This window comes from Hippopotamus amphibius, chromosome 12, assembly GCF_030028045.1.
Source record: "Hippopotamus amphibius kiboko isolate mHipAmp2 chromosome 12, mHipAmp2.hap2, whole genome shotgun sequence".
Classification (NCBI taxonomy): domain Eukaryota; kingdom Metazoa; phylum Chordata; class Mammalia; order Artiodactyla; family Hippopotamidae; genus Hippopotamus; species Hippopotamus amphibius.
Window position 1 is genome coordinate 24,693,981 of NC_080197.1, and position 19,210 is coordinate 24,713,190.

Below are 19,210 nucleotides of genomic sequence, written 5' to 3' on the forward strand. Positions count from 1 at the left end.
AAAAGAGCCTAGAAGGGCACACGTAACAAAATAATAGTACGGTTATATAAGAGAATTCTTTGTTTTTAGGAAATACACACAAGTATTTCGGCTTACATAAGAGTGCACAATGTCTGCAACTTTTTCTTAAACAGAATCAGGGGAAAAATAGAAAGATAAAGACAGGGAGAGGAGAGAGAGAGAGGAAAAAAAAATGTTGTAAAATGTTAAGAGTTGGGGAATCTGGGTGAAAGGTATTCAGGAATTCTTTGTCCTATTCTTGAAAACTTTTCTGGAAGTCTGAAATAATGTCAAAATTTTTTTTAGTAAAAAAAGAATTAATTTGAATATCCTGTGGTATAATATCTTGGGGGACTTTTTTCTGTGCTTTTCTAAGTTTTATGCATGGAGTCATTTTCTTAAAAAGGAGAAAAATTTTAAAAGGGCAAGAGAATCTGAGAGTACCTTGGATGAAGAAGCTCAAACAGTGAATCTGAAGGACAGAAAAGTAAAGGTGATTATTTCCACCAACAAGCATGAGGGACTGGAAACCTGAAGAAATCAGAGCACCGGGAAATATTTGTGGCATCAGTTGGAAAATGGGGAAAACATCCACGGATCTGTGGAATCCACAGGCATGTCCTGTAAGGAGCACATCTCCACGCTAATTTCTAAACCACACAGAGCCTGCTGCCCGTCCTCAGAGAATTATCTTGAACACCGAGTGAGCTAACAAAGAAAAAAGATCTTAGGAAGCTGTATTATGTCCTTCCCATCTATAGTTTTGTTTCTTGTTTCTACACGAACAGTCTTATTGTGGATGTCTGTTACAATGAGTCAAATCAAACCATTTGGGGAAGGAGGCAGACCAGAAACTATAAATAAGTTATTATTTACTTCACCCAAGGTGGTGATCACATCTTTACCGCCTTGTGATGAAATCCATTTGAGTGATTAAAAACAAAACAGTCAGAAGAATAAAGTCTTAAAACATCCATGACAGAGTGACAACATTGCCTCTTTCATGTTTGAGATCTAAAACCTGTCTTTTATTCTAAATTTTGGCACAGGGTTTCAACACTTCTTGCACTTCCCCAAACATTGAATCTCTTTCATGACTTTGTACATCTCCCCCCATCTGCCTGGCATATTTCTAAGTTTGGCAAAAATCTTTCATTATTTTAAGGTTCAGTCCATAAATTACTCCCTCTGGAAGACTTGCCTCACTCCCCAGCCTCGTATTTTCTTCCTCTTCTGTGCTCCCTAAATCCCCTGTTACAGACCATATGGCTCTTGTAATATCATTACTTATGTATCAGACTCTGAGCTCCTCCAGGGAAGGGTCCGTATTTTACTCAGCTCTCTATATCCGGTGCCCAGGAGGTCCTGACAGTAGCTGATCATTGTGTCCATTCAACAAACATTATTGGGCACTGACTACCTGCTGGGCACTGTGCACAGCTCTGGGGATACGAAGATGAATAAGGAGCTCACAGACCAACAAGTAAACCCACTATGAAATACAGCACAAAAATTAGGTGTGTAGAGGGTTCCAGGGTGAACAGAGGTGGGGGGCGGGGTCTTATCCACATGGAGGGGTAGGATGGGGAACAAGGGGGAACTCAGGGGAAGCTTCTGGAGACAGAATCTAAGCGAAGTCTTGAAGGATACAGTATGTGCAATCGCCTGGAGGTGCTGGGATACGTGGCACCTTCTGAGAGGTATTTAAAATCACTGGAACGTGCAGAAGAGGAGTGTGGTGATGAATAGAGAGGATTGAAAAGGAGGGAAGTGGAGAGAGCTGATATGCCGTTAATTATCTGTTCACAAAGTGGGCAACTTACAGAGAATCGCTTGTGACTTGACTGTGGTCTTGGATCTGCCAAAAAGCTCAAGTAAAACATCTGGGAATGAAGATGACAGGGCAACTGACAAGTTACCTGTCCACTCATCCCATTCCAATTTCCATTCCCAGGTCAGTTATGCCATCAACGCATTAAGTCTCGGCACCGTATTCCTCAGCCCCCCACAGCCAAAATGCCACATTCCGTTCTTTCTTTATGGAAACTTCAATGGAGAATTGTTGGGTGGAATAAACAGGGTGGTACAATGGGAAAGAGGCACACAGTCCTGAGATCGAACCCCGACTTTGCCACTTGCTGGCTGCGTGCCTTTGGGCAAACTGAGCTTCAGTTTCCTTCTTTGTAAAATGTCAACAATGACCTTCCTCCACAGGATTGCTGATAAGATGACATGATCGAATGTACCTGACATACAATCCCTCAAAAGTGGTTCATTTTCTATCCCTTTCGGTGGTGTCTCTGTTACCTTTGGTAAAATCAAGGTGGAAAACATGGCCTTTGCCTCCTTCTCTGCCTTTTGAAATCTAATCATCCTGCCTTCCCCCATGGTGCAAGAGCCAGTCCTCGTGGGTCCTATGGAGGGCAGCGCATCTGTCACTTTCAAGTCGACTCACTGTCGGGTAACCTGTGGGCATGACCATCTCTCACACCGCACTGGGAACACTGCATGCAGAGAAATGACAGCTGACTCGAATTGCTCTCTTTGCACTGTCACTCAGCTTTATTGGGACCAAACACAATCACTTTCTATCACGTGTTAGCTTGAGGGAAATGGTTTCCCTCCAGGACATTCTGCATGCTTTCTGATTTCAGAAAATGCACACGGGGTAACCTACTGGTTTTCCTTTTTGGCCTTTCTGCCAGGAATCTTTCAGTCAAATTTATAGCATAAGTGTTGATGCGTGGAAGTAGCTATTACTGTTTTCATCTTTTCAACCACTGAGTTATGTTTCATCCTTAAATGTCTTACTGCAAAACATTGCTTCACTCTGTAAACTGCCTCAAACCCTTCCAAAAAGAGGTGTGGCACAAATCTGAAATCCAATTCGTTCCTATCTGTGGACTCAGTTCGTTCTCTTAAAATCCAGTTAGGATGAATTACAGCATTTGGCAAACGGCTGGGGAACTTTGGACAGAAACTTCTGACAAACCAGTCGACCAACCAAGTATTTTTTGAGCACCTACCTCCAAGTTAGTATGGAATTTAAGAATCTTCTCTCCTCCTGCCCTCATTACTACGTATGGTGGGAGACAGGGAACAGCGAATTTTGGGCATAAACTCTTCTCAGGCTTCTAACTAAAACTTTGAGGAATGAAAGTAGCTCCTCCTCTGTAAAGGGCAACCTGGTTTACCCAGCTCCTTTTTTGGATACTCAAGCAAGGAGCGTTGCAAAGCCCATCAGGATCCATTACAAAGGTCCCAGCAGCGTCAGGAGTTAGGATCTGATGACTCAGGTCTTAGGCAAATGTCTAGTTCAGGGCCAAGCACTGGAGTGGATCAGCCTTCTCTGGGTTCTGCTTTCCTCCCAGGTTCACTGGGAACAATCCTCAGAGCTCAGGGGCAGACCCCCAAGAGGGGAAATGGGAGGGGGAGGAGCTGCTCAAATGACAGCTGTAAGCCAGGGAACAGGGCATTGAGATTGGACGGCGACTGTGCGTGTGTGCGTGTGTGTGCGCGTGTGTATTACAGGGTGGGAGGCTAAGGATTACGTATTAGGGACCAGACAGTTCCAACTGCTATCTAACCCTGTCTCTGCCATTCACCTGCTCTGTGACCCAGGCAATCCTCTGACTTCTCTGGGCAGAAGCTCCTGACGTTGAAACACATTTTCTACACTCCAGTCATCCCTGCCCTTTCACACTTCCAGGCTGTTCCTGCTGCCAACAGAGCCCATTCTCTTTATGCATGTTAGCAAACTCATCCTTCAAAGTCTAGCTGAAATGTCACCTCCTTTGGAAAACCTTCCTTCCATCTCCCTGGCAGAGCTAGTGGGCACCCTCTTCACTCCTGCAGTGCTTACTTCTCTACCGCTCTAAACGCAACTACCACAGTGTATCACACCTGTTGGTTCATGTGTTTTCCCCACTACATTGAGTTCCCAAGGAGCAGAGACTGTCATATTTATTTTTCCATCTGCTACAGCACTTAGCACAGTGCCTGGCATAATAAATAATCACTGAATGAATGCAGGGGGGAATGAATAAATGAATGAATGAACAGTTGGTCTAGGAAGGTACTGGTCTGGGTTCCAATGAAGGGATTTCATCTAGGGAAGGTTTAATGAGTAATACACATGAAAGCACCAAGCACAATCCTTGCTATCTATTAGAGGTTGAAAAAAACTGTTTGCTGAAATTCAGTCTTTTGTGGTTTGACATCTTTGCTTGATGAGGCAATAGGCTCCATTGTTACATCTGAAAAAAAGATAAAATCCACCAAAGGGAAAAAACCCCATTCAGTTTTAAAGAGAATGACCTACCTTTCATCTTTTTTACACCTGGGTCCATTAATCACCAGCTGCGTCAGAATTCTAACCTTTGCATCTCAGTCAACCAGCTCTAAGATGTCTGTCACCCTTTAAGTGCTGAAAAAGGTGTAAACGCAGAGGAAAGTGAGAAAAATCTCTGAGTGCGAGCAGGGACCAAAATAGCTGGGCTGAATGGAAGATGCAGAGCTCACAGGCAGCACCGTGTGATTGGTCCGCTGGCCAGAAGGCGGCATTTTGGTTCCAGAGAAGCCGAAGCCGAGACGTTTAGGGGTAGTGGCAGGCAAAGGAGAGAGCGGAGAACAAACAAGGAGAAAAAATGTGGCCCGAAGAGGGAAGGGAGCGGCAGACAGCAGAGGCGGTGGTGAGATTAGAAGTGTCAGTGGAGGCGGCAAGAAGCAGATCAACTGGTGTGCTGCCGCTCGCTCTTGGAAAACAGAGATGGCCATGGGGGAGGAGAGAGAGGGATAGGTCAAAATAGCACGTCTCCTGGGGTTGTGCAGGAGCATCGCACCTGCTTGAGTGTGAGCCCAAACCAGACTGTGCAGGCCCGGAGAAGGAGTGGAAGAACGATTTGGATCCGGTGTTTGGTCAGGAGACCAGTGGGTCAGAAGGTAATGTCCAGAAAGGCCGGAGGTAAAGTCTGCAAAGAAGCGACAGGCAGGAAGATGTTAAATTTGGAAGCATGGGCTGGAATGAGAAAGAAAGACTCAAAGATCCTGGTCAAAGAATTTGGGCAGCTGAGGTCATAATGTATGGTGACCATGTGAGTAACAGAAACGAGGCAATGACCTTAACATAGGAGGTCCAAGTCGAGTTCTAGAGGGACAGTGACAAGCTAGGGCATGACTAAGGGAGAATGGCCAGGAGAGTGAGGAAGTCATTCATAGGAACCGTAGCCCACGAGGAAAGATGAGGGATGTTTAGGCTGGAGAAGGGAGAGCTGCAGGGAGACACGACCATCTCCAAAAAGCCAAGTGGCTACGTATGAAGGAGATTTATTCCGGTTGGCACAGAGGGCCAAGCTAAGACCCGCACAGGAGATCACAGGACATAGATTTTGACTCACATAAATAAACAACTTTTTAACAGAGATGTCCTAATTATAGTAAGAAGGATATGGCTACTATTATCAGTACCTACTATATACCTGGCATTGTGCCAGGCACTCTGGAATGCAACAAACCCGCAAGGTAGGAATTATGATCCCCCATTTGCAGATGAAGAAACTGAGGTTCAGAGAGGTTAAATAATCATCCAGAGCCACAAAGCTAATAAGTAGCAGGATTCAAACCCAGTTGTGTCTGAAAGCAGGCATTTCACACTGCCAGACCACCAGGCAGGCATCCCTTTCCCCTCCCAGGACTTTCTATATCTCACACTCCACAGAGCAAAGCCTTATCTCAGATCATAGCGAGCTCAGTACCCTTCTGCTAAATTCCTACCCAGGCTGTGGCACCACCACCCACCCACTTACCAAACCAGAAGATTCATATGACCCACGTCTCCTCCCTCTCCTTGGTCCACATTGTCTTTTACCGAAGAACTATCGCTTCTGCCCCCAAACATCAGATCTGTTCCTGTCTGTTCATTCAATAAGTATTTATTGAGGACCTACTACTATGTCCCAGGCACTGTGAGCGCGGCTCTGGGATAGGACGTCTGACAAAAACGTTCTCCTTACTTTCCAGCTACAGTCTAGTGGACGAACCCTGTCACAATAAGAGCTATGAAAAATACAGTAGGGTGAGGAGATGGAGAGGGATGGGACAGCTGTTTTATAGAGAACGGTCAGGGAAGGTCTCCGAGAAAGTCACATCTGAGCAAGAGACATGAAGGAGGCGAGGGAGTCCCAGGAAGTGCAAATACGCTAAGGAGCTTCAAAGGCTTCCCATCAGGAGCTTTTGAGGGAAGGGGAAACGGGAGGTATTCATCAAAGGGTACGAAGTTTCAGTCACACAGGATTAATAAATCCTGGAGACGCACCGTGCGGCATAGTGCCTATAGCGAACGATACGGTGTTATCCACTTAAAACGTTTGCTGAAAGGGCAGATCTTAAGTGCTCAGCACAAGATTGATGGTGATGATGATGGTGGTGATGACAGGAACAAAGAGGGCGGGAGGAAACCTTGGGAGGGGATGGACTTGTTTACGGCATAGACTGTGGTGATGGCTTCACCGGTGTGTATGTATCGCCAAACTCATTAAGTTGTATGCATTAAATATGGGAAGCTTTTTGTGTGTCAATTACCCCTCAATAAAGTGGTTTGAAAAAAAACCAAGAGGCTTTGTGCTATGGCCTCTGACTACCTCTGCAGCCTCTTTTACCACTCCCCACCTAGCACTCTGTGTTCTAGCGTATTCTAATTCTTCCAGACCCTGACATACATAGTTCTTTCTATCTAGAGCATCCTCTTTCTTACACTGGGGAAGCCTTCCTTGACCCCTTAACTCAGGAGTTCCTTCTGCATCCCTGGCCAGTACCCACCCTTCTTCTTAATCACAATTCTTATCACACAGTGTTGCAGTGGAATTGCTTGTCTCCTCTCCTTAACCATACCATGCCCAAGGGCAGGGCCCATCGTCTGTCTTCTTCACTACTGTACACCCACACCTAGCACAGGGCTCAGCACAGATACTTATTTATTGAATGAAAACAAGTTGAAGTGCTCAGGGAGAGAATGAGTGATTGCTGGTCAGAATTTGCTATAGAACAGTTTTCTCAACCTCAGCACTATTGATATTTTGGGCCAGATAATTCTGTTGTAGGGGGACAGTCCTGTCCATTGTAGGACATTTAGCAGCAACCCTGGCTTCTATAACGAGATGTCAGCAGCACTGCCCCCTCAGTTGTGACAACCGGAAATGTCTCCAGATATCACCAAAGAGTTCCCTCGAGGGTGGGCAAAACTGTCCCACGTTGAGAACCACTATTATAAAGGGGATCCCATATAAGGTTGCCTTAAATATTCTCTAAAGGTCCTTTCAAACCTAAATTCTGCATTTTAGGGAAAGCTCTAGGCATTCAGTCAATAGCCTCCTAGGATGGGGCTCAGAAGGAGAGCTAGTTTCCTTAGCTGAGCAGGTGGACAGGAACGGTAGTTGGGCGTGGAGAGTGGTGAGGAGCGAGGCAGCTCGAGAGGACGTTTAGGGTTAGGGTTAAGGGCGTACGCTCTGCAGACGCGGTGCTGAGGTCAAATCCTAATTCTCCCATTTACCCGTCACACGACCTTCTACAAATTATTCAGCCTGTCTGTTGCTCACATCAAGCTCCGCTTGCATCATGTCCTTAGCATGTGCGCCATGGATTGGTTGTGAAGATTAAATAACGTGGTATTGAGTGCTCAGTAAAAATAGCAATAATAATGGCTGTTATTTTCCTGATAGGTGACAAACAACTCTAAACCCCTCACTGCACTGCAGCTGCAAACACTGAGGCTGTGTTTCTCACGGGGCAGTCCTTGTGCATCACAGGCTGTCAGCGCTGCATCATCCGAGGAGCTTGTTAAGCGTACATATCCCCAAACACGAGCTCAGACCTACAGAATCAGACCCTCTGAGGCTGGAACTGGGAATCTGCATTTTTTTAAAAAAACGAGCACCTAAAGTGACTAAAGTTTGAGAACCACGGAAGTAAGGACTGCTGGGAGGGATGACCCTGTGCCATGAAGAGTGGGCGTGTTGTGTTCAGTATCACCTCTGATTTGCTAGGACAGGAAGCATGTTGCCATTTAGGAAAGCCTTCTATTAAAGCTGGTTCAAGAGCCAGCCCCTGCCCTCTGTGCCTCAGCTCTGCTATCATCCCTGGGTCCTTCACGTGCCTATCTCCTCCGCCAGCCCTCGTTTCCACAAACGGTCTATCAGCAGCTACCACCCCAGCACTGAGATTGCATTGTGTCGTTGCAGACGGGCACCAAGCATGGCCTAAGATCATTCTTTCCTTTTCATTGCCATGTTAGCTCAGTCCGTACGAGTGGGTTTTGGCCTCAGTTTCCCTGTCTGGCACTCAGGTCCTAAACTGAGATTGCAGGGACCCTAATCTGTTTCTCAGGACCTCAGAGTCCCTGACTGGTTCTCAGTGTCCTCCAGAGAGTGAGACTCTAGTCCCTATATACCTGGGAGCTGAGTGGGATTGTATCTGAAAAGACAGGTCACTTGGGACCAAGATGCCATCACATGCCAAGTATTACTTAACTCTGCTCCTTCCTGCTGAGTGTCCTTGGGCAAATGACCCACCTTCTTTAAGCCATCATTTTTCTTCATCTGTTACATAGAGGGTATTAAAAGAAGGGTTGTTAGGAGGAGTCAGTAAGAAGATGCACTGTAATAGCTAAAATAATGGCCCTTCAAAGATGTCCACATTCTAATTCCCGAAACCTGCTATGTTACCTTACACAGCAAAGGAGACTTTACAGGTGTCATTAAGTTAAGGATCTTCAGGTGGGGAGATTAGCCTGGCTTATCCAGGTGGGCTCAATGTAATCACAACAGTCCTTATAAGAAGGAGGCAGGGGGGTCAGAGTCAGAGGAGATGTAAAGACAGAAGCAGGTGTCAGAGTGATGCCATTGTTGAAAGGCAGCCACAAGCCAAGGAATGTGGGCAGCCTCAGGAAGCTGGAAAGGACAAGGTACAGATTCCTCCCGGGAGCCTCCAGAAATAATGCAGCTCTGCTGACACCTTGATTTTAGTCCCATTTCAAACTTCAGACTGCAAGATAATATTCAATAAGAAATGATAAATTTCAGAACTGTAAGAATATAAATTTGTGTTGTTATAGGCCGCTAGGTTTGTGGTAGTTTGTTTCAGTAGCAATAAGAAGCTAAGAGACGGATATAAAGCACTTAGCAGATCCAGGCACATAGTAAGCTTTCTCACCATGTTATTTTCTGTATTTTTGCTCCCACACTCTCCAGCAATATATGGACCATGACCTTTGGTCATCACTCCTGGGCTGAATCACTGTGTCCTTTGGCGACTCCTCAGAGATCAGCCTTATCGCTGTGGCAGTTCCCTCTAACTCCTGTCCCACGGAAACCCTGCTTCCTCCTCTACCCACACAGCTGAGGTCCCAGCCTTACCTCTGAAACCACCTGAGTTATAATTAATTTTTTAAAACTTCAAACTCGAAGGCTTAACCATGCAGGTATCTAGAAAATGCACTCGTCAACAAATACTTAGAGATCATCTAACTTAACACGCTTATTTTGCGGAAGAGAAAAATAAAACTCCGGGAGAAACGACTTATCCAAAATCACAGAGCAAGTAGGTGGAAGAGCTGAAAACAGAGGCTAGTGTCCCTGCCTCCTAGGGAGGGTTCTCTCTGCAATGCTACACCTTCCTCCTAGCTCTGGTTTGCCTCCAAATGCTGTGTCTTTTTTTTTTTCCTTTTCCCACTTACAGCCAGTCTAAAAAGGGCCCTCAGGATCGCCCACAACGCCCAACTTAGCTTCTTGACGAACACCTAAACGGCGCGGTGTTGCCTCTTGGCCGCCACCATCTCTCGAGTGGGTGGTAAGTGCACTAGCGGGAATTCCCTGGCGCTGTGCACAGTGTCCTTGGCCCACTCCCAGGAGGCCACCACAAGCCAGACAATCGCCATGCCCACGGAGGTGGCACGTTTGGGGTTTTGGGTCAGCACGGGGATGTCCGAGTTTCCCAATTCTGGGGAGGCCTCCTCCCAAGGCCAGGAGTGTGGCCATGGGCTTATTCACTCTCTGAGAAGTAAGGAGGCTTAGTCTTCCTCGCCCTTTCCAGTGCTTTCCTGCAGATATGCCACCGTTTTCCATCCGCTGGGGCTTGACTTATTGATGAATTTAGGAAAGGGAAGAGGGACGACAAAGACCGTGGTCAGGCCTTGGTTTCTCAGCTGAAATAGGCAGACAGCTGAAGTAGATAACCTCTAAGTAATTATATAAAGTTCTATTACTTTAGCTTAATTGGATTGAGTGTGGGCTGATCCTCATGGCTAGTCTTAAAGTCCAAGGTCCTCAGCCTGGCACTCAACGAGCCTCCCAATCTGATGCCAGTGCACCTTTCTAGCCTCATCCTCTGACTTGTATGCCCCAGCCTTCTACTCCCCACCCCAGGTGCCCCTTCCTCTGGCTACTGACCTACGTGTATTGCCTGAACACATCCTGCAAGTTCCTTCCTCTGTGCCTTTTTTCATTCCCTCTCCCTAGAAGGTCTTTCCCATATGGATACTGGCCTCTCCCTGATGAACTATGAGATATCCTTTGAAATTCAACTTGAATGCTGCTTCACCTGGGAGGACTATCCAGGGTTAAATGGACTTCCTCTGGGCTCTCATGTGCACCCCTCGCTAATAGCATCTTTCATAGTACATTATCAATAGTGGTTTCCATGCCTGTCACTCCCACTGAACTCTTCCTCATGGAGTTTACAGCCTGGAGGGGGAGGTAGACATGGAAAGATGAAATGTTTCATTCCAACGGTGATAAGTGGAATGAAGGAAAAGGAGAAGGTGCTGGGAAAGAAAGCGTGTGACAGGAGATCTAGGCTGTGACGTCAGGGACGGCCTCCCGGAGGATGTGACATCTCAGCTGAGACCTGAGATGTCATGAGCAGACATCTTCTGCATGAGCGGAAGAGGTGAAGGTCAAATAATGAGCACCCCAGGAAAAGAATAGCTTATTGAATTCCTGAGATGCGAAGGAGCCTGCATATTAAGAAAAGAGAAGGAAGGCCAGGGCGGTTGGACTTTACTGAGAAGCTGGTATGAAAGGGAGCAGAGAGGTGGGGAGGACTCGGTGACGCAGGGCCTCTGAGGCCTGATTAAGCAGCCTGGCGGGTGTTGGGTACAAGGGGCTTCATGATATTATTTGTTCTACTTTCATGTGCGTTTGAAATTTTTCCATAATAAAAATTGAGACGTGGCCATAGTATAGTAATATTCGCTTAGCCTTTACCTTAAAAGCCATTTTAAGCAAGGCGAGAGTAGGAGTCACATACCAGATTTTTAAAAAAATTTTTAAAAGTTAAATGTTATAAGCATTTAGAAAGGCATAAAAATAATTTTAAAAAACTGTTGGATAATCACTGACCAGCTTTGTTAAATCTTGGCTTTTGCCATATTTACTTCAGATATAACTGGCCCCCATGTAGATTTATTTTTAAAAGGTCACTCTGGCGGCCGTGAGAAGAAGGATTAGAGGCAGGGAAGAGAGGCTGATCAGATGGGAAGTTTCTGGAACCCACGAGACATGATGGAAGTTTAGACTAAAGTAGAGGCAGAGGTGGCGGAGAGAAGCGGCCACAGGGAAGATTTGTTCGGGAGGTAGAAGTACTGGGCTGATGGCTGATCTACTGAGGCAGGTGATGGAAGGACGAGAGAAGGATGGCTCTTTCTAGCCCAGTGCTTTTGGGGCACAGAGGGTGGTGTGCATGTGAGTGTTTGTGGTACAGAAGTGAGTTTTAAGATTATTATTGCTGGAAACTATTGCTATGTGTAACAACATGGTTGAATTTCACAATGTTAAGGGAAATAAGGCAGATAAAAATGAAAACATCCTATATGATTTCATATTTTAAAGTCCAAAACTAAGCAAACTAATTCATGATGGTACAAATGAGAATAATATTTGTCTTTCGGGAGAGTTAATGACTGCTAATACCCATCAGCACATTAGCAGTAATACAGCTTCCGGGGTGGTAATAATGTTTTACATAAGAACATTGTATACCATATACTTATCAAGCACTATGCTTAATTTCTGTTTTATTTCAATAAAAACTCTCTTGGGGAAAAAAAAAAAAAAGATTATTACCGCTGGGACTTCCCTGGTGGTCCAGTGGGTAAGACTCTGCACTCCCAACGCAGGGGGCCCATGGTCGATGCCTGGTCTGGGAACTAGATCCTGCATGCTGTGACAAAGATCCCACGTGCCACCAGTAAAGATTCCTCATGCTGCAACTAAGACCCAGTGCAGCCACAATAAATAAATTTAAAAAAATAAAATAAAATAAAATAAAATTATTGCTAACAAAGTTGTTAATAACTATGCCTTGCTTTTCTCTACCTACTTTGTTATAACAACGTGTCTGATTTTTGAGAAAATATTATCTTTTATAAATGTGGCTTTGCTGTTATCCTATAGATCATCAAAAAGCTTTGTTCCAAGTTACCCTTTAAAACAAATGCGTGGAGTAATGATGAAGGAAAACCAGGGAAGGACTTGAACGAAATCAGTCCTGAGGTCCAGAGAAACCAAATGATTTGTTCCAGAATCACTTGGCTGGGGAGAGGGCCAGAGCTGGGGTGCACAACTTTTATCTACACACTGGAACAGGTACACAGACCTGAGTTGTGCTAAGAAAGCTAAAAGCGCCTGAGGCAGAAGTACCCAGAGCAACTTGGAACAGGCCTTGGTGCCGCCATCCCCTCAACAAGGCTTGGAGGCTCTGAATAGGTCACTTCTCTGCTCAGAAACCTTTCATGACTCCTCTCAGTCTTTGGACAAAAGCCAGTTTCACAATCTGCTCTCAGCCTCCGCTTCCAGCCTCTTCTCAAATACTCTTACTGGAAATAGCAATAACTCAAGGCCTCGGGTACATCCAATTCTCTACCATTTCCTAAATATGCCCTGTACTTGCGTGGAGCCTTGGTTCATGTTTTCCTTCTCTCTGGGCTGCCCCACGGACTGTTCTTTGTCCATTTCCTTCCTCAAAGGTTCATCTTCGATACCAACCTTCTTCCTAGAGCACTCCCTAACTTCCCCAACCTCATCTCCTCCCCTTTGGGTGCTTCCCCAGACTTTGTTCAAACCTCTAGCATACATTCATTCTTCTCCAAAAAAGGTACTGCTTTTGCATGCCAAGCACTATTAAAAGAAGTCGGTGGGGGGACACAGATAATACAATCGATTTTACAATATTTATCAAGTACCTAGAATGTGCCAGGCCCTGTGCTAGGTTTTGAGGAGTCATTGGCTGCAGTCTATTGAGAACTGGTTCCTCTGATTTTGAGTCTAAACTATACCATATCATAAGGCTAAGGTATTTCCTAAGATTAATCTCTCAGGTACAATGATAATTTACTTTTATTTGCTCTAAAACGACCTCTTTCAATGACTGGAGTGGGACATACCTGAAAGTGGAGAAGATAAGCTAAAAGGCTATTACAATAATCTAGAATAGGGCAGTTTAATGTAGAGAGAAAACCTCAGATCTAGGACAGAAAACCCAGCTTCTGGTCCTTGCTTTACTGTTTATTAGCTCCGTGTGGGTCCCTGGACAATGTGTGGACAAGTCACATCATCTCTCTGAGTCTGTTTGCTCCTCTATAAAATGAGGACAATATCTTCCTAGTCTACGTGATGGCGTCGTTGCCAGGATCAAGTGGGGCCACGCACAGGAAAGGATCTGGAAAGTGCAAAGCGCTTTACAGATATGAGGCTATTAAAGTGATAGTAAAAAACCACAGAAATAATAACAGAAAATGAATTAAAAATAAAGTAGATTAGACTCAGGTTAGGTAAAAAGAAGAACTTCCTGAAGGTGAGAATTTTTTTCAGACAAAAATGAAGAGATATTGGAAGCCATGATCACACTGAAATAAAATTGTGACTTGGGAATGTGTTAGCGCTTCTTAATGGGCCTACACCATCCCTAAACTCATTCAGTGTTCTAACTTTCCTTGACTACAGGTGCAAACTGAAGAACTTTCTCCACCTGCCCAGAGCAGACCCCTCAAAACCGGTCTAGAGAGCAGGAATCCATTAAGCCCTGAGCCCTGGAGTCACGCTCTGTCACTCATGTGGCCTGTGCTGGTTGGCTTGTCTCTTTCTGCCTATACTGACCTTCCTCAGAATCAAATTGGAAGTTAGGAGAGCCAAAAATCTATTTGTAGAACATTCTACTCAGCTAATAATAAGAGAGAGATACTTTATGTAAACCAAACGCAGGAAGCCAATTAGAGAATCAACAGGACCCCTCAATGTGCAAAATACAAAAGAAAACTCAAGAAAACAAAAAAGAAAACAGATTGAATGAATTTTTTTTGACTTTATCTTTTGATAATGAAAGATCAGAAATATGAAATCAAAGCCAAAGATAGTGAAAATGCTTTCAACTAAGAAGTCAGGAAACCAGGGAAAAGTTCTAGTTCTGAATCACCTACTATCAAGCTTAGTGACCTTGGGCAACTCACTTATGGCAATTTACGAAAGTTATCTGTTAAGTATCTGTTAAGTGTGCTTACTGAGTGATCTGTACGGTCATGGCCACCTCTCAATTCCTCTCTATTGTATATCACTGCCACTTGATGACAGCCTACCTAAAGAGTCATGAAGGAACTCAAGGGTGTCATTGTGGAACCACTGTCTAGAGGAATAGCCCCTGTTTTCATCGAAGGAAGGACAGGTAGGCAATGAGTCTTATCCCTAAGAAGGGTTTTAGAAGGCACCTTGAGACCGCATGCCTATGAGTGTCTATTTCAGATGCTTGTAACTTCTTGGCATAAAGGATAAAGAGTAGAATCATTGGATGCTTTCTGAGTAATTAACAATAGCATTGAGAGTTGAGGATTGTGCTGAATCTAAAAACATAAAGCACTTTGGTTGGGGAAGGTCCTGCCTGAGAACCACAACTTTTTTCCTGAAAATAATGTTTAAGTATTAAAAAAAAAAAATTAAATGACAAACTGGCTGGAGCTGCCTCAAAGTGCTCCTCTGAGAAGAGAGAAATAAATGCCTAGAGAAGTCAGGGAGAGTTTCCTAGAGAGGCAGGGCTTGAGCTGGAACTTTAAGAAAGGAGGCAGACGGATGGGAGGAGGTGCAGATGTAAACAGCATGTGTAAATGTCCAGGGAAACATGGAGAGCTTGTCTTAGGATAAAGGAGAGATGAGCTTGTCTGGAGTAAGGATGTGTATGGATGAGCAGGTGGAAAGGCAGCTTCTAGTGAGGTGGTAGGGTGAAGTCAGACTCCAGAGGCCTTAAAAGACAGAGAGAGGACTAAGCAACATTATCTGCTGGCTGAAAAGCAGCAATATTTCTATAAAGGTTTCAATCATGTGATCCACTAGGATTCAATAAGGGGATAATAGTGTGCAAGTTGTTCACAGAAGCAGTGGATATTATTATCTTTCAGAAAATTTTGGACGACACATTAGAAATGGAAAATGCAGTCATCATGGAATTGAGGGTGATGTTTTTATCAGGGCCTGAGAATTCAGAGATAGAAAATAGTAGAAGGAAATAAACAAGAGAAGGCAATACATAAATAGTTGGAAATAAATAAATAGATGGAGCTGGTCATGTCCCTAAATGAAAGGAGACTAAGAATGCAGGGGCCCCCAAGAGACCATGCTGGGACTTGTCTGATTTAAATTTTTTATAAGTGATCCAGAAGAAGTAGAGCAAAGTGAAGATTTCAGGACTGCAGATCATATTAAGCCCTTTCAGGTAGGAACACGCTCTTCCAAAGGAGAGAGAGAGAGAGTGCAAGCACCTGAGTTGGAGGAAGGTACTGAGTGGGATGCAAAACAGCAGATAAATGTCAATGTGGCAAAATGTAAGGTAACAATGTACTCTAGTAAGAATAATCCACGGGTAGGGTGTTGTGTTCCAGGCTATCAGTTTTGACCCAGGAAAGGGATTGGGGAAATACTGTGGATTGTTTCCTAAAGGCAGTGTCCTAATGTGTTGGGGTCAGGAAGGCTGACAAAGGGATAGGCAGAAACAGGAAGGGACCTAAAAACCAAAGAGGAAATCATCCCCTTTTGTGTAAGATGACAAGTTCCCATATCTGGGGACGATGGTCAGGTTGACATCTACTGAAAGTTAGGGCCCAAGGATATCTAGAAAAGGGCAACTAAAATGATTCAGAGGATGAATGTGGCTATTCTAGAGGTGGTCTATTATAAGAGGGAAACTTAAGTATGAAAAGACAAAGCCTAAGAGAGGTAGAATGATCAAAGCCTATAAAACTGATAAAGATAAGGAGGGGGTAGCATTACCTTCTATCCAAACATACCAAATATCCTAACATATTCAACCAAAGAGCCTCCTCTTAAGGCTTGAAATATCATAGGAATAAAAGGGTTTCAGAGTTAAGATCATCTAGCCCTATCTCTTTGTATTAGATAGTAAAATTCAGGCTTAGTGAGGGCAAGGATATGGCCCAAGGTTACAGAAGCCACCAGGAGCGAAGGCAGGATTAGAAGTCCAGGCCTCCTAAATCCCAGGCTAGGGTCTTCCCACTTCACTCTGTGCACTCAGGAAGACTAACGGAATCCTACTTTTTATAGGGTATAAACTCATGAAATGTATTACTCTGAGATGAAATGAAGTTGAAAACACAAACAAGCTAGGGAAAATTTTCACTAAACGTCAACAGCAATTATAAGGCCTTTGGAAGAAAACTAGCAGCAGGATTAGAAACTTTCTACACACCCTAATTTGGAGGGATCATGTACCCCTTTGAGAGTCTGAAGATATCTAGGGATTCTCTCCAAGAAAAACACATTTGCACATACAAACACAATTTTGCACAAGATTTCAGACTCCCTAAGTCCCATGCCCAATTAAGAATCCCTGTTCTGGCAGATTCTTCTGGACAAATAGACTGCTTCAACAAACACACTCCATCTCTTAGGATAAGCAAGGCAATCATTCTGATATTCTTCAGCAAAAAAACAAAAAAACAAAACAAAAAAACACTGCCTCAACATCACTTATCAGAATTGCAGACCTGTAGGTTGGAAGAGACCACAGAAATTACATAGTCCAACTCCACCCCCCCCCCCTCGTGTGACACAGGATAATGTCATAGTTAAATATGTGGAGACTAGAGTCAGCCTGCCTAGGTTAGAATCTCAACTCCATCACTCACTAGCTGTGTGACCTTGGGCAAGTTACTTAGTTCTCTGAGTCTGTATCCTCATCTGTAAAATGAGGAAAATAATTATAATTATCTCCTAGAGTAGTTAAGAGGATTAAACAAAATAATTCATGTAAAACTTAGCACCAGGCCTGGCACATAGTGAGTGCTCAGTAAATGCTAGCTGACATTACTGTTGTTATTATTATGCTTGTATCCATGCAGGTATTATGCATCTATCCATCCAATCCCCTCCTGGAGCTTTTGCCTGCACATGTCAGTGATGTGTTAGCAGCTCACCGCCTCCCAAGCTGGTTGAGCAGCTCCGATTGTTACAAACTTCTTCCCATACTGAGGGAAACCTGCCTTCTTGCAACCCCCTACCCCCAGCCCTGTTGGCCCTAGTTCTGTCCTGTGGGGCCACGCAGAGCAAATCTATCCTTCTTCCACGTGACAGCCCTATGAAGACAGTGATCGAGTCCTTCTCCCGTCCCCCGCCGCCCTCCCCCCTCCCCCCATCCTCTCGTCGCCAGCCTGAGCATCCTCGGTTTCTTCTCCCAACCCACAACACACTGGCTGCGCTTACTATTTACTCCCAGACGTCGTACGGTTTCCCTCACACACAGTCATGCAGGCCACACACCCCACCGCCACCCCTGTCCCGACCCTCCCGCCCCGCCCGCGCCCGCTGCCCCTGTCCGCGGTGCTGAAGCGGATCCGGGCCCCCCGCGGGCCTGGCGCGGCCCTTCGCAGCCCCCGCCCCGGGCCGCCGGCCGGGACCCCAGACGCGGACCCCCGGCGCGCCCACCTCCGCGCGCCCGGCGGCAGGCGCGGCCCGGCCCAGGCCCGGCCCCGGCCCGGCCCCGCTGCCGCGCCCCCCCCGCCCCCCCGGCCCTGCCCGGAGGCCCCGAGCCCGCGCCCCGGCCCGGCGCGCCAGCCCCACCTGCCCGGCGAAGGGCGCCTCCGCCTCGGCCGCCCGCGCCGCCCGATCCCCGGCCCCCGCCGCCGCCGCCGCCGCCGCTGCCGCCCGCGCGGCGCCCGGGAGGCAGCAGAGCGCGGGCAGCAGCAGCAGCAGCCGCCCCGGGCCCCGCCAGCGGCTCCAGCGCGCGGCCAGGCCCGGCGGCGGCAGCCCCGGCGGGGCGCGGCCGCCCCGGCTCTTCGGCATCCCGGCGGCGGGGCCCGGCCGCCCGGCTGCGATGGCGGCGGCGGCGGCGGCGGCGGCTCCGGCCGGGTCCTCCCGCTGCAGCCGCTGCGGAGCCGCCGAGTCACCGCGCCGCGGACACGCGCCCGGCCCGCCTGTCTTCTTCTTCTTCGCCGCCGCCGCCGCCGCCGCCTCGGCCGCCAGCGCGCCCCCGCCTCCGCGCGCCCCGCCCCGGCTGGGGGCGGCCGGGGGCGCGGGGGCAGCACCCAGGCCGGACCCGCGGGGCCGGCGGCTCCGGACCAGCCCGGGGACCCTGGCCGAGGAGCGGCGCTGGGGTGCGGGTCGCAGAGGCCACAAGAACAGCCCTGGAGGCAGGGTCCAAAGGGGTGGAACTGGAGGAGGGGGCCTGAGGGGCAGCCCCAGGGCAGGGGGAAGAGGCGAAATAAACAATCCTGGAACTAGGACCACGCCACGGCTCTGGCGCGGGATATCTGGGGTTGGGGGTCCAAAGCCAAAGGCATGGTCCGGGGGAGAGGGTCTGAGGGGGGACACGGCAGGAGGGGGTCTGGGTCTGGGGGAGGGGAGTGAGGAGCTGCCCTGGGGTGATGGTGAGGGTGAAGGGAGTGAGCTGAAGAGAGAGCCCTGGAGGAGAGCGTCTGAGAGGGTGGCAGTGGAGAAGGGAGGACAGGGAGGGTGAGAAACTAAAGAATAAACCTGAGAAGCATTTCAGGGGGATAGCCCCGGAGACATTAGGTGAAATTAAGGTGAAGCTCATTCTCTCACCCTCAGAGGGAGAGACATCAACCAGTTGGGAAAATCATCTTTCATCCCAAACAACCCATATTTACTGAACACTCTCTCTATATATGTAGGGTTCTGGGCTACCAAAAAAAAACAAAACAAAA

At 46.9% G+C, this 19,210-nt stretch overlaps 1 protein-coding gene across 1 annotated transcript in view; it reads right to left on the reverse strand.

Moving 5' to 3' along the window:
- MMP24 (matrix metallopeptidase 24) overlaps window positions 1-18,329 on the reverse strand; it is a 43,658-nt gene extending 25,329 nt beyond the window's left edge. Inside the window, exon 1 of the mRNA XM_057703223.1 lies at window positions 18,108-18,329. Coding sequence (XP_057559206.1) covers window positions 18,108-18,329 — 222 coding nt within the window. The remainder of the gene's footprint in view (window positions 1-18,107) is intronic.
- Between the last annotated feature and the right edge of the window lie 881 nt (window positions 18,330-19,210).